Source organism: Teleopsis dalmanni, chromosome 2, assembly GCF_002237135.1.
Source record: "Teleopsis dalmanni isolate 2A chromosome 2, ASM223713v2, whole genome shotgun sequence".
NCBI classification, from domain to species: Eukaryota; Metazoa; Arthropoda; class Insecta; order Diptera; family Diopsidae; genus Teleopsis; species Teleopsis dalmanni.
The window spans coordinates 17,360,032-17,373,101 of record NC_051847.1 but is presented as its reverse complement, the minus strand read 5'-3'; the positions used below and the strand labels follow the sequence as shown (position 1 = coordinate 17,373,101).

Below are 13,070 nucleotides of genomic sequence, written 5' to 3'. Positions count from 1 at the left end.
AACATTTCTTGTTGCTTTTAAGGCTTTTTTCCAGCTTACATTTATTAGCCTGTGTGACATAGTACTCAGGGTAAGAGAGAAATAAAGGCAATAATCGTTATCATAAATGATCAATTAAATGTTTATAGGTTTCAACCTCATTAAACAGCTAATTAACCTTTCTGATAACTTGTTTATTTTTGAATAATAGCTTTAAAAAAAGGAAATCGATAGCAACGTCTATAAAGAATGACGTATAAAGAATATAGAGAATGAAGTGGATTGATTTCAGATTAATAATCATTTGAAGAAATAGTTGGTACTTTTCATTAAGTTAAAAACATATACTTAAAAATTTTATTTTGATTGAAAATATCTTCACAGGTGTGTGTGTTAGTTATTTGTCACATTGCTTCAATAATGCAAAATTGTTAGGACTGATTCAAAAAATTTAAGAGTGTACACAAAGGCCTTTATATGAACTGAAGCAAATAGATGTAAACTTAAATTTTTCACCGTTTTTTTTAACCAGGGTCCTCCCACTATTATTATCTGCTCTGATATGGTTCGGACAGTCCACCTTCTAACAGCATCACTTAAATTCCATACTCAGTTGGAAGGCTAACTTGGCTGAAAGAACCTATAAAGCTACTTGTGCTATTTAATGCTGTAGAAGAGCTATAGGTCGCATTTAGGGCTTCCAACTTCGACGGCTGTAAAATAGACAAACGAGGTATATTCTTCAAAAACTGGGTCTTAGTTTTTTACTTCGACTACCAAACTACTGCAGTGTATTTCAGGCAGAAGTAATAGGAATCCATTATGCAGTAAAATTATTTTTTTATAATCAAATCCCTGATGAAACTATTTTAATATTAAAAAATGTACTATTTCTTTTCTTGTAGGGCAGACGAGTTTGCTAACACATTTTTCAATTAAACAAAAATCTTACTGTCGAATCTCTTGGTCTTCCCTATTATGACTTTTGTCTCAGCTGTGGCTCTGAGAATGAATCTCATGTGTTCGTATTCATCTTTAGCTAGGAGAAAATTAAAAATCTTCGGGGCTCCTTTTCTTACTGACCTAACCGAGCTGTCATCTTGGACTCAGCCAAATTCACAGAATTGTCGGGTTGGTTTACCTTTACCTAATGGGAAAGTTGTTGCTTTTTTTTGCGTTGGTCGTATACTGACCTTTTAGTTCAACATTTGGGCTTTCTTGGATACAAGGCTGCCACTCCAACCTAACCTAACCTTTTTAACTAGGCATGTTTCTGTGAATTTTCAACCTTTAAAGGTAAAATTAGAACTCTGTACTAGGTTTCAAAAACGATCGGTTCTATTTTGACTGATCATATTCGACGACAAAGTGCCATTTCCCATCTATAAAGGGGCCCACTCAAGCAGATCCTCACAGGATATAACAACTACAATAACAAGAAGAAGAAGAGGAGATGTGATTAAGATAATAAAAGATTCTTTTTGTCTGGATTAGTTTAGGAGATTTGTGGTTGCGTTACAAATCTCATACATAGGTAGTAGCGAAGTATTGTTCCTTCCAATAATAATAAAAAAAGTCTTCATTTTAAGAACTAAAACAATTTTTACAATATCTTGCATTTTATAGAAATAGTTTTTACTACTTGAGATATGCCATCATTTAAAGTAAAATATGGCTTTTATATAGTTTAAAACAAAATATTTTAATTCATTATTATTCAAATTTATTTAATTTATTATTCAAACATTATGCACAATTTAAAGTTTTTTATAATTGGCCGTTAAGTTGGAATACTTAACATACTTATTAGTCATTCATGGATTGAACTTTTCACAAAACTTCATTCTCATTGCAGTTTCAGGTTAAAGCGTGGACATAAATATATTTTAAGCAAGTTGATAAGTCTAAAGCCAACGGCATTATGATTTTTTATTATTATTATTATCAAAATTTATAGTAGATGGACATATATATTGTGTATTCACATCAATAATTTAATATAAAACCAAATCAATTCAAATTTTATAATTATGTGCAGCTCAATTAATATTTAGTATATAATAAATTTCTGATACTTAATGCAGTCTTTCAAAATATAATTCCGTAATGCATAAATCAAAATTTGTCGCATTTATTAGTAGTCTATAAAAAAAGACTTAGATTTGCCAATTTAACTGTTTAACGATTATTATTCAGAAGTTGTCCGTATTCGACTTAATATATACTAGATGTACTGCAGCTAAAAATTACTTTTTTTAATTTCTTTTCGAAAACTGTTTTGCTAAGACGTTAAAGTAATAAAAAACAAGAAATATTTTTTACTTACTTAAAATATTTAATATTTATAATTATTAATATAGTAGTCTATAAATAACAAACTTTCTGAATTAGACCCATAAACGAATCTATAATATTTTGATAGCAAACAGACTATGTCGACTATTTCTATTCTAAATCACATAATCGTTCTTTTACTTCATGTTATGCCCAACGCACAATTAGACAACAGTCGCTGGCAACAGTCGTTGACAACAGTCGCTGGCAACAGCCGCTAGCAACAGTAACTAGAAATGTCAAAAATCTAGTTGTGCAAAGAAATTGTAGTACCTGAACAACAGTCGCTAGACACTGAATTCTATATAAGTGGCCTGCAGTGAGAAAAGTCAGCAATTGTAGTCAGCGACTATTGTCTAATTATACGCCGGGGCATAACATTTGTAAAGCATCTGATTCGGATTTTTGGAAATAATATGCAATGAAATAGAACTCTTTGTAATGAAATGAAAAAATTTTCAATGCCTGGTTTTGAAGAATATTTTTAATGTTAGAAAATGCCAGTATAAAATGCAAATATTTAAAAAAAATATTTCTTTAATTCAGAACAGAATTAATGATAATATGTGACTGGATAGACTCGTAACTAAATAGGTTTTCATATAAGATATTAACAATCTGCACATGAAAGTGTTAACAAAGAAACTACTATATCGAAAGAAACTATATCGTAACAAAAATTGTTTTAATTAAATGATTAAAAATACAAGAAACTCCCTCTTCAAGTGGGTGTATTGGCAGGTTAACACCACGTTAAGTATTTACATCATTTAGTAATGAAAGCTCGAATTTAAGAAACCATTATTTTAATAAGCAAATATGCGATGGAAGTTTAATTATTGATTGTTAGTGAACATTAGTGAAGATTATACTGATTACATACTCAATATTTTTTTTAAACATTTCGAAAGTCTTAACAATTTAGATATTGATTAAACAAAAAAAATGAGAACAAAATAATCATATTCAAGCTACAATCCTTCACCTCATGACATACTCTATCTTTCGTATCGCCCTACTAACTTATGAAATCATCCTACCGCCCTCTATGGTTTCTAACCATCTGGAAAAGTATATAGAAAATATTACAAAATACCATGATTCAGTTCCGGTTCGAAGCTCTGCTTAGAATGATATCATTAAGTTCTATCGCTCAACTGACCTCAAATTTTGTTTGGTTTCACCACAGTGTAAAAACAGTACGACTTTTTATGCTGGCAGTGCTATTCAATCTTAGTATGTCGAAGTTATTTTGACGTTTATTTATCGGCAAAATTTAGAGTTGGGAAAGTGTATAATTTTATTAGGAAAAGTTTTCGATTCTCTTATTGTGGTTTACCTTTGAAATACAAAAAAGTAACAAATTAAATATGTTTTCATTGGTACGTAACGTGAGTAATGTCACAAAGTAAGTATTCACAAAACGTACATGTCTATATAAATGCTGATTACATAAATGCACCGCTTATTTTACGCAAATTTGTTTTTGTGATTCAGAACTGCCGTTAGGGGCAAACATAGCTTACCGAAATTGGCCTATGAATATACAGCTTTGGAACCAATAATTAGCCGTGAGATTATGGAAATACATCACACCAAGCATCATCAAACTTACGTTACTAATTTAAATGCGGCTGAAGAGCAATTGGCGGAGGCTCAATCCAAAAAAGATACCACAAAAATAATTTCTTTGGCCGGTGCTTTACGCTTTAATGGTGGTGGTCACATAAATCACTCAATTTTCTGGCAAAATCTTGCACCAGATTGCACTAAACCATCAGAAGAATTGAAGTGTGCCATAGACGAACAGTTTAAGAGCTTTGATGCATTCAAAAAGGAAATGTCAGCATTGACAATTGCCGTTCAAGGTTCCGGCTGGGGTTGGTTGGGTTATAATAAAAAAACCGGCAAACTGCAAATCGCCGCTCTACCAAACCAGGATCCTTTGGAAGCTAGCACTGGTAAGTTTCATAGTAATACTTAATAGCTCAAATATAATTATTATTTCGTTTACAGGTCTTGTTCCGCTATTTGGAATAGATGTTTGGGAACACGCATACTATTTGCAATACAAAAATGTGCGTCCTTCATATGTCGAAGCAATTTGGGAAATTGCTAATTGGAATGATATATCTAAACGATTTGCGGCTGCAAGTTCTGCTAAATAATCAAATACATGTTTAATTTATATGTGAGTTGAATGTTTTGTGTAGATTACTTTCGATATGTATGTGAATACGAATTTGAATTGGCTAGGCCAAATTATGAACATTGCATTCAAATAAATACGAATACTAAAATAAACGTTAAGCTTTAAAATTGTCTGTTTTTTTGTTTAAACGCTTTGTCAAATATTTAAATTCATAGTCCCAAAAAGTTTACTTATCTTATATTACCCGTTAAATATCCACTTATAACACAGTTAAGTGTTGGAGCTGACCGAACAAGATTATACGCGAACCTGATAGATCGTAGCAATAAATTCATAAGAACTACAGATGCGATACAGATGATTTCTAGAAAGGCTCGGTTTACGTCCCGGAGCCACGCGTTGCCAGCGATGACTAAGTGCCGCTTAACAGCTCCCAAAGGGACTTCACAAGCAAGTCCCAGCAGGTTGCAACAACAACAACGACATGCGATATTGATTTTCTCTTTGCATTTCTCAGACGTGAAGAATGGATAATCGTATTGAAAGTTGTTTTTATAAAATTGGATTCGTTTTCTGTGATTTTTACAACAGTCAAAGAAACCATACAAGAAGTACATAGCTACTAAGCATGAAAAACGATTACTCAATTACTTCAATGTAGACGCTATTCAACTGCTGGATATTACTAATGAACTGAGAAGGCTAAAGCGAATAAAATCTCATGGGTTAACATAGATAATAGTATATTATAAATTATTTATATGGAAGTTTATATGGAAGTTGAACACTGGTTCAGTTTACCCGCACACGTATTACTTAATATCTATTAAGTACAATTCAGCAATAGTAATTGGATTTTAACCCTTACATTATCTCATAGTTTTGTCCATGAAAGAAAAATATATTAAATGAACGAATGCAATTTCAACAAATGGAGTTCTGTGTTTTGAATTCATTTAGTTTTGTAGACCTTTTAATTTTTTATTTATATTAATAATGAGACCATGTACAGATATTACTAAAACTCTTTAAATAACAGTTAAATGGATCTGCGTTCAATAAAATATATGCATAATGGAATGAAAAATAATGTATCTATGTTTAATAAAAGATTATACTCTAAGGTCGTGTGCGAGTTAGGCTAAGTTGATGCTAAACCAAATGGGAGATTTTTTGGGATTTTTTGCACTGGACTCATTTTGCCATTTATCAACACGTATCGACACATCAATACATTATCGACACAACTTAGAATTTCCCTCATTTAGAACGCAACTTAGCCTAACTCGCACACGACCTAAATTTAAAAAAACTATTTACAATAAAATTTACTTTCTCCAGTATTTCAAACAGTTTCGCTAGTCACCACTAGAGCTCCTAATATGAAATATGTGCCAGTACTGCCAAGTTCACACAACGAAATATGTAATTTGACGTTTTGTTTTCTTGGCTGCTTTGTATGTAATCAACAAATATTTTTATATGATTTAACGATAAAAACAAAAACAAAGAAATTCCTTCTTCATCAGCTGCTGGACAAAATATTGGTCATTTAGAAAATATGTGAAAAGTTACGAAGGGAGTTCGCAGTTGTCTGATGGCACGACATGGTCGGGTGGTAGTGAGCATCGAGATTTACTAATATAGTTCTTGTGGAATAGTTTAAATAAAAATTTAATTCAAGATATTTGAAAAATAGAATCAAAAACAAACAACAATTGTTGTAAACAATATTTTTAATTATAAACTCAAATGCACAATTTAAGGAGAAATTTTGGACAGGAAATATCTTCAAAACTTTTTGTTGAATTGTTAGTGCTAAAATAAGTGTTCCTCTGTAATTTTATTTGGCAAATCATTTAACTAATCGCGTTCAGGTAAGTAAATAAATTCATTTATAAATAACTATTATATTATATTATAGGGAATTTTCTTGCATTATTAATATTGGTGAAAAATCAATTCTTGCAAATCGGCTTGTGGCTCTACACAGACAGCGACATACCGAAGAGTTAACAGTGCGCATTCGCTGCCAGGTTCCATAATGCAAAGCACACAATCTGCAAAACGCAAAAGTTCATATTTATAAATTTTATTTTTTTATACCAAAATGTTTGTTTAGTCAGAATGTTTTAAATGAGATTAATAATTAAGTTAAATGAGTAAATAGTTGCTAAAAAAAATGACCGGTATTATATATGCTCTGAGGCTTAGAGGGCAAGTAGTAACATTAGTCATGTTAATGTTATTAGTAATGTTAAATGCACGAGAATGACACAATTATATTATATGGATTATATTATATTAAATGCAAATATAGAAATTAAATTTAATTGTAATATTAACAAATCATATAAGCAATTCAATTCTTTATCAGACAATAAAGAGATATAATCGAAAAGTTATACTTGCAAAAAAATTATTTATACGACTGTCATTAACATACGACTGTTAACAGATAATAAACACGATCTGCAGTGAAGATCCTTGGTTCATATACGGAGTACAGATTTGTTTACTATTTTCTAATGATTTAAAATTCAAAATAAATTTTTTCTGTTTCTCAGTATCAATAAATTGAAGGAATCTGTTTTAACCCGCAAAGTATTTCCAATTCTTTGGTTTTTGGGATATTTTCTTCGTTTTAAATATGTTATAAAAGTCTTATCTATGCCGCCATCTTCTAAAACTGCCCCCAACAGTTTTTTAAAACCAAAGTTAATATCCCATATTTTTCGGTCAATGGCTGTCTTTGTCGTTTAAATAACAAATTAATTTGCAACTTTTTTTATAATCTTCACGCGTCTATTTTGCTACTCTTTACAACTCTTTGAATGTAGGTATATGGGATCCATCAATAAATATTGTATACAACATATAACAACAGTATCAACTATACCTATGTTGTTATTTAGTAAGACAAAAGGATTTAGCGATATTTTTCGCTAACCGAATTATATCTTACAAAGCAATTTATTGTTTGTTCAGTTAGATCTAGTTAACAGATGGCTTGAACTAGTTGAATATAATCTGTAATACCTATATAAATATATTAGAATTTACTAAAGAAGTTTTTGTGAATATAGTTAAAAGTTAGTGTAAGTGTAATGAATTTGTTCAAATATTATTGAGGTCTCAATCTTTTCGAGCACCCCGTAAGACTAAGAGAGATTGATATCGAAAGTCTCACATAATTCTTAAAGAAAAAATTGTCCAGTGATGCAAGTAACTCTTGAATCAAGAACAGATGTATCATAAAAATCCATACAAAAACCAAATCATTAGAACGAAACAGATCTTAAAACCAAGAGACCTAGGGTTACGCTAAATACGAGTAAGCTCTTAAATGCGAATACAGCAAACCCAAAGCTAAGTGATGTTTCATATGAATTTATAATTTTCTTTTGGTTTGAGATACTTTTATAGTAATTATTTTGTATAAAAAATAGTTTAATTTTATCAGTTGTTGAAAGTTCACGGATGATAAAAAATAAATATTTTTACGAATAACATAAGGTAGATTAGGTTAGGTTATACCTGCGATCCCAAGGGGATCCATTTAGGCCTATAGGCCCATTGTGCTACCGTATTATTTAAAAATAACATAAGGTAATTATACCAAAGATTGTATCCTGTTTTATATCTGTTTTAAAGATGATTTATTATTAATTATTGATCTAAATAAGTATAATCTGTTGATTTTAATTGGTAAGAAAAATTAATTTGAATTTTATCCATTTCTACCTCTACCTTAGTTATGCAGTTTGACTGCTCTTTTTACCTTTTCTAACTGCGAACTACACATTTCCCTAAAGAACTACTAATGTAAAAATGTTAGTCGACGTTACACGTCAGATACACTTCACGTCCAAAAAATGCACAACTTTGAAAATCTGCTTTGGCAAGAAAGTGGATTTAAATCAAACATCAGTAAATCTATAAATTCCATTAACAGAGTTGAGCATCCCAAACGACTATCAACTATCGACAATGCGTAAAGCTTGTATTTGCTTTGAAAAGAGCAAAGACTTCATTGAGTTTTTCATTTTCATTGAGTTTTTCCGCAGCAAACAAAGTAATGGAAAACGTACTTGATTGTTTGATTCCTTGTGGGTGAAGCGATGTGTACCACGGCGCTTAAAACGTGATTGTGTGAAGATTTCAGACATCCTTCATGGGTAGATGTTGATAGTGTTGTGGTCGTGTTCACTTGAATCGCACGTAGACTATGTGGGTGGTTTCTAAATATAAAATATATTTTCTAATGAAAATGCTTTTCTTTATCATATAACATATGGAAAAGCAACCAATTTACTACTATGTATATTCAGTAACATTAATTGTTTAAAATGAAGTTTTCAAAAGTCCTAGGACTGCAGGACTATGTGACATCTAAAAGCTTTGAATATGCACTGGAAATGATTGTGTGATAGTGTGACGATGAGACGAACTCATATAAACACGAATACAATATATAGTAATGATTTTAATTTATTATTGGAGTGCTTTATTCTACAATAGATTTTTAAAGAGTAACAGTCGCTATTAGTGCTGTAGAGTCTTCAAGATTGTAGTAACAATTTAGTTTTTTAAAATATAAAATATTTTACAACAAATTTTTTTAATTTCTAAAAACACAAACATAATTTCTCGCCTTCACATACGGTTCGCTGTCCAGAGACATTTATCATGGGATGTAGTCTTTAGAATTTTATTGCAGTTATTGATATTCACTCTGTCTTTCGGCATCTAGGTTTGATTCCCAAGAATTTTTCACCGAGTTTAGTTATAGTTTTACACAGTTTTGTTAAGTAATGGAATATTATGGAACAAACCATTGATATGGTAATGAAGTTCTTAATATCCACATATTACTGCCAAGTTATATTTGACCATTTACTAAAATTTCTTTCACAATTGTGCTACCTTCCTTGGCTGTATAACAAACAATTTCGAAATGCTTGGCAAACTTTTGGTATCGGCACGATACACAGTTACAACACTACTGTTTTCAGGGGTTCTCGTATATTTTTTTTGCATTTTATATTGACCAATTTTCCTTCTTCCCGACGAAGACCGTTTACGTTTCTTGCCTTTTTTTACTTTCTGTGTCATACTATTTTTATACAACCGATTCTTACTTGCAAAATCTCTATATGGTTTCTTCTGCTTGTCACTCATTTTATTCCAAATATCTCCTGATATCTTTGTTAAACTCATTAAGTCCGTTTTAACCATAGGTAAACCGGGTGTTGAGAATTCACCATTTTTGGCTCGCATTCTCACTTCTGCAAGAAAATTCAAAAATGGATTCGTAGAGTGGAAGATGCTCTTATTTGTATTCATTAAAGACTCTCTATTCATAGCGCTAATGGTCTTATGCAGGGTGGGCTTAGCAAAATAATCTAATGCCTTTCCTATCAAATACCAGGGAAAAGAGATTGAACTGCTTAATAAAGGCATTACGGATTTAATCAAAGCAAATATGTCAATTGAAATTTTGAAAAGTTCAAATTTTGTTGGCAAATATAGCGAAACTTTAATTTCAGTTAAAAATAATTCAGATTTAAAAATATATACATTATTTAGTTTAATATCAGAACATTTCATATTATTAGTTAGCTTGGCATTTAGAAATTTTCCATAGCCTGCTTCCATGTTTTCATGATGTGACGACTTTTTATAACTTTAATTCTAACAAAATAATAATTATTTATATATAATTTGAGAAGAGTTTTATTTTTGATAGCTAACTTACTAACTTACCGATGTTCTCAAAAGTTGAAACAATCAAGTAGAAAGCTGTGTTTCCACTGCTTACTTAGTAAGTTACTTAAGTATCTTTAAGATTTTGTTGTTTCCAATATGACATAAGTTACTTAGTGCATATGAAAAATTTTTATGTGGCAAAAACTTCAAGGAGAGGTTTTCGAATATTCGACTTATTAGTGTCGAAGACTCTTATACAGAGTCTTGAACTGAGCTATTATGAATTTAAATCGATGTTTCCGAGTATCATAGTAATATATGACGATCCTGTTAGGCAGAAAAGTGATAAATAACTTTCTACAATCAGACTTATAAAATATTTTCAATGTCAATAATTGTTAATGTGTTACATATTTAGTTGGAGTTCTCAGCCTCCGGATATGTATTTAGCTGCATTGTATAAGTTAACACCGGTGTCTTCTCAAATCCGGCTCTACGATTTGTTTCATTAATGGTGTAGTCATGCGATATAATTCGAACACATGCTTGCTGTCAAGCGGGATATTATCTTGTTTGTCTGGAAAAGTCCTGTTTGGCTTCGGGAGCTGTCAACTCCACAGAAACATGCTCTCTCACTTTTACTTGGGCTATTAAATACACACCACGTGAAACATAAACCTCGGTTTCATTTAAAATATTAAAATTAACTATAATTATAAATTTAATATCCTTGCATAAATAGTAATAACATATATCTTGTAGGTGGCGATATTTGGGGAATTACAGAAAATTTTTATTGAAATAGTGAAATAGTAATATTTGGAGAATGATAGATAATCAATATATTTATGTAATAATTGATGAATTCTGTAAGCACTCCTATTTTTAAATTTATTTAAACAGTTTTTTATTTCTATTCAAATAAGTGTATATAGACGAGTGTAGTTACCAAGAATGCTGCACGCTGTACGCTGTACGCTGCATGTATCCAAATACCCACAAATGTCAACTATGTCAAGTTATAATCTGAGAAGTACACTTTCTTGAGTGCTGTTATGCAAATTCTTGACATTTTCATAACCTAGAGTACATGTAAGAATTGTGTGTGGGAGTCGGTATCGGCTTTAGTGTGGTGGCTGAGTTGCTGTCAATGTCAGCCAAGTTGAAGGTGGAGCAGTCACTACATTTGACTGAAATTATAGCAGCTACTAACACCGTTATACATTTATAAGTAATAAGTATTAAAAGAAATTAAACAATATATTAAAAAATGTACACATTCTTGAATCAAAGTTTCAGGGTTGTCCGTTTCTGCTGTTCCCTTCCTTCCAGCTATGCTCTTGTGCCTCATGCTAGGGTCAATGACAAAGTTACTTATGTGATATATTATTTTTTTGTTGGATATGTTATGTGAATTATATTTGAACGGAAAAGTTTAGTTTTCATTATGAAAAATGTACAGATTCAATACGCTGTAGGCTTTGGGAGGGTCCAAAATGAGTTGTTTCCTTTTGTAGAAAATGTAACATAGTTAAAATATTTGCTTTGGTTCAATAAGAACATTTAAACAATATGTTATTTCAAAAAACATATATCTGTATATGTATCACACACATACAGATATAGGATTGTGTAAATATTTAACATCAGTAATTTATCTTCATGTGGATATTTTCATCGGCTTTGTTGATTTTTCGCTCCATACGTCTTACACTCTGACGTCAACTGGGACTGTTTACCAATTTGGTAAAGATGATTCTGTTAAAGTAAAGTTTATAAGAATAATGACGATATATTTTTGTATGTATTAATTTATTTCGATGAAAAATCGATTTACAAATACAAATAAGACTTTAAAAATAAAAAGTTTGTTTTTGGTCAAAATCGATTTACTGTACTTAAAATATTTCCTACTGATTCAATAATGATAGTGATTTACTTGGTATAAAGATGTCGATATACGCTTTTGAATGGGTTCTATGTCTAGAAAACGCTTAACCTGTAAATAGATTTTTCCGAAAAGGTAAAAGACATAATATGCTAAACGAGATGAATTTGGAAAGTGGTTGACGTTATCGGTACATGAAATTTTCTCTAGTTCGTCCTGTTTACTTGCAAAAGCACTTAAAAGATGTCTGTTAAGAAATTTAATTTAATTTTTCTAATGAATATATTTCCGATATGCTGAAATTGCTAACAAGAAATCCTCAGAAAACCTCTTAATAGTTGTTTAAAGTTTGGTCATACAATTCAGTCGGATACTGATCGGATACTTTTTGTGAAATTAATTGAACGGAAGTGTCGCATCTGTAATGCTGAATAAAGAACTAGTTCTTTATAAGTATAAATCCATGTTCATCTGCTCTAATAAAACTAGATCTTGGGAACTCATCAAAATGGATCGTGTGAACACTGCAAGACTTACTGCAGTTTTTTCTGGTCATTGGTGTATAGGAACTCACTCAGAGTAACTGTGCATTCCTCATAATACTCACTGCAAAGTCATTGCAAACCTGCAGAAAAAAGAAACTATGAAACTTTTTCTGTGAATGTCTGGCTTATCAGACTGTTTATTGGTAAAAACGAAAGACCTATTCAATTACCTCAATTACATGGAACATGGTACATGGAAAGTTATCTGATGATCTGCCAATGTGATCAACTAGGGTAGTGCTAAGTTTGCTTGCAAGGTATGTAGTGGGATATGTTAGCCTGTACTGCCATTTCAACAAAATAGGTCTGTCCGTTTTGTTGAAATGTACAGAGTTAGACTAAAATTCTAACCACATTCGATTAGTCAGTTGGTAGAACAATAATAATATTATTGTCGTAGTGTTTCGCTTCACTGACAACCTGTATCTGTAACTATAAATATATTTCAATGTCTTTTGCAGTA

The 13,070-nt window shown here is 31.1% G+C and overlaps 1 protein-coding gene across 1 annotated transcript; it reads left to right on the top strand.

The window, feature by feature from the left end:
- The first annotated feature begins 3,562 nt into the window (after nucleotides 1-3,562).
- On the top strand, nucleotides 3,563-4,632 carry LOC119684068 (superoxide dismutase [Mn], mitochondrial-like). The gene is made up of 3 exons (XM_038098017.1): nucleotides 3,563-3,721; nucleotides 3,811-4,274; nucleotides 4,330-4,632. Exons 1-3 carry the CDS (start codon nucleotides 3,684-3,686, stop codon nucleotides 4,479-4,481), a joined length of 654 nt encoding a protein of 217 aa, XP_037953945.1. The 5' UTR covers nucleotides 3,563-3,683; the 3' UTR covers nucleotides 4,482-4,632.
- The last annotated feature ends 8,438 nt before the right edge of the window (nucleotides 4,633-13,070 follow it).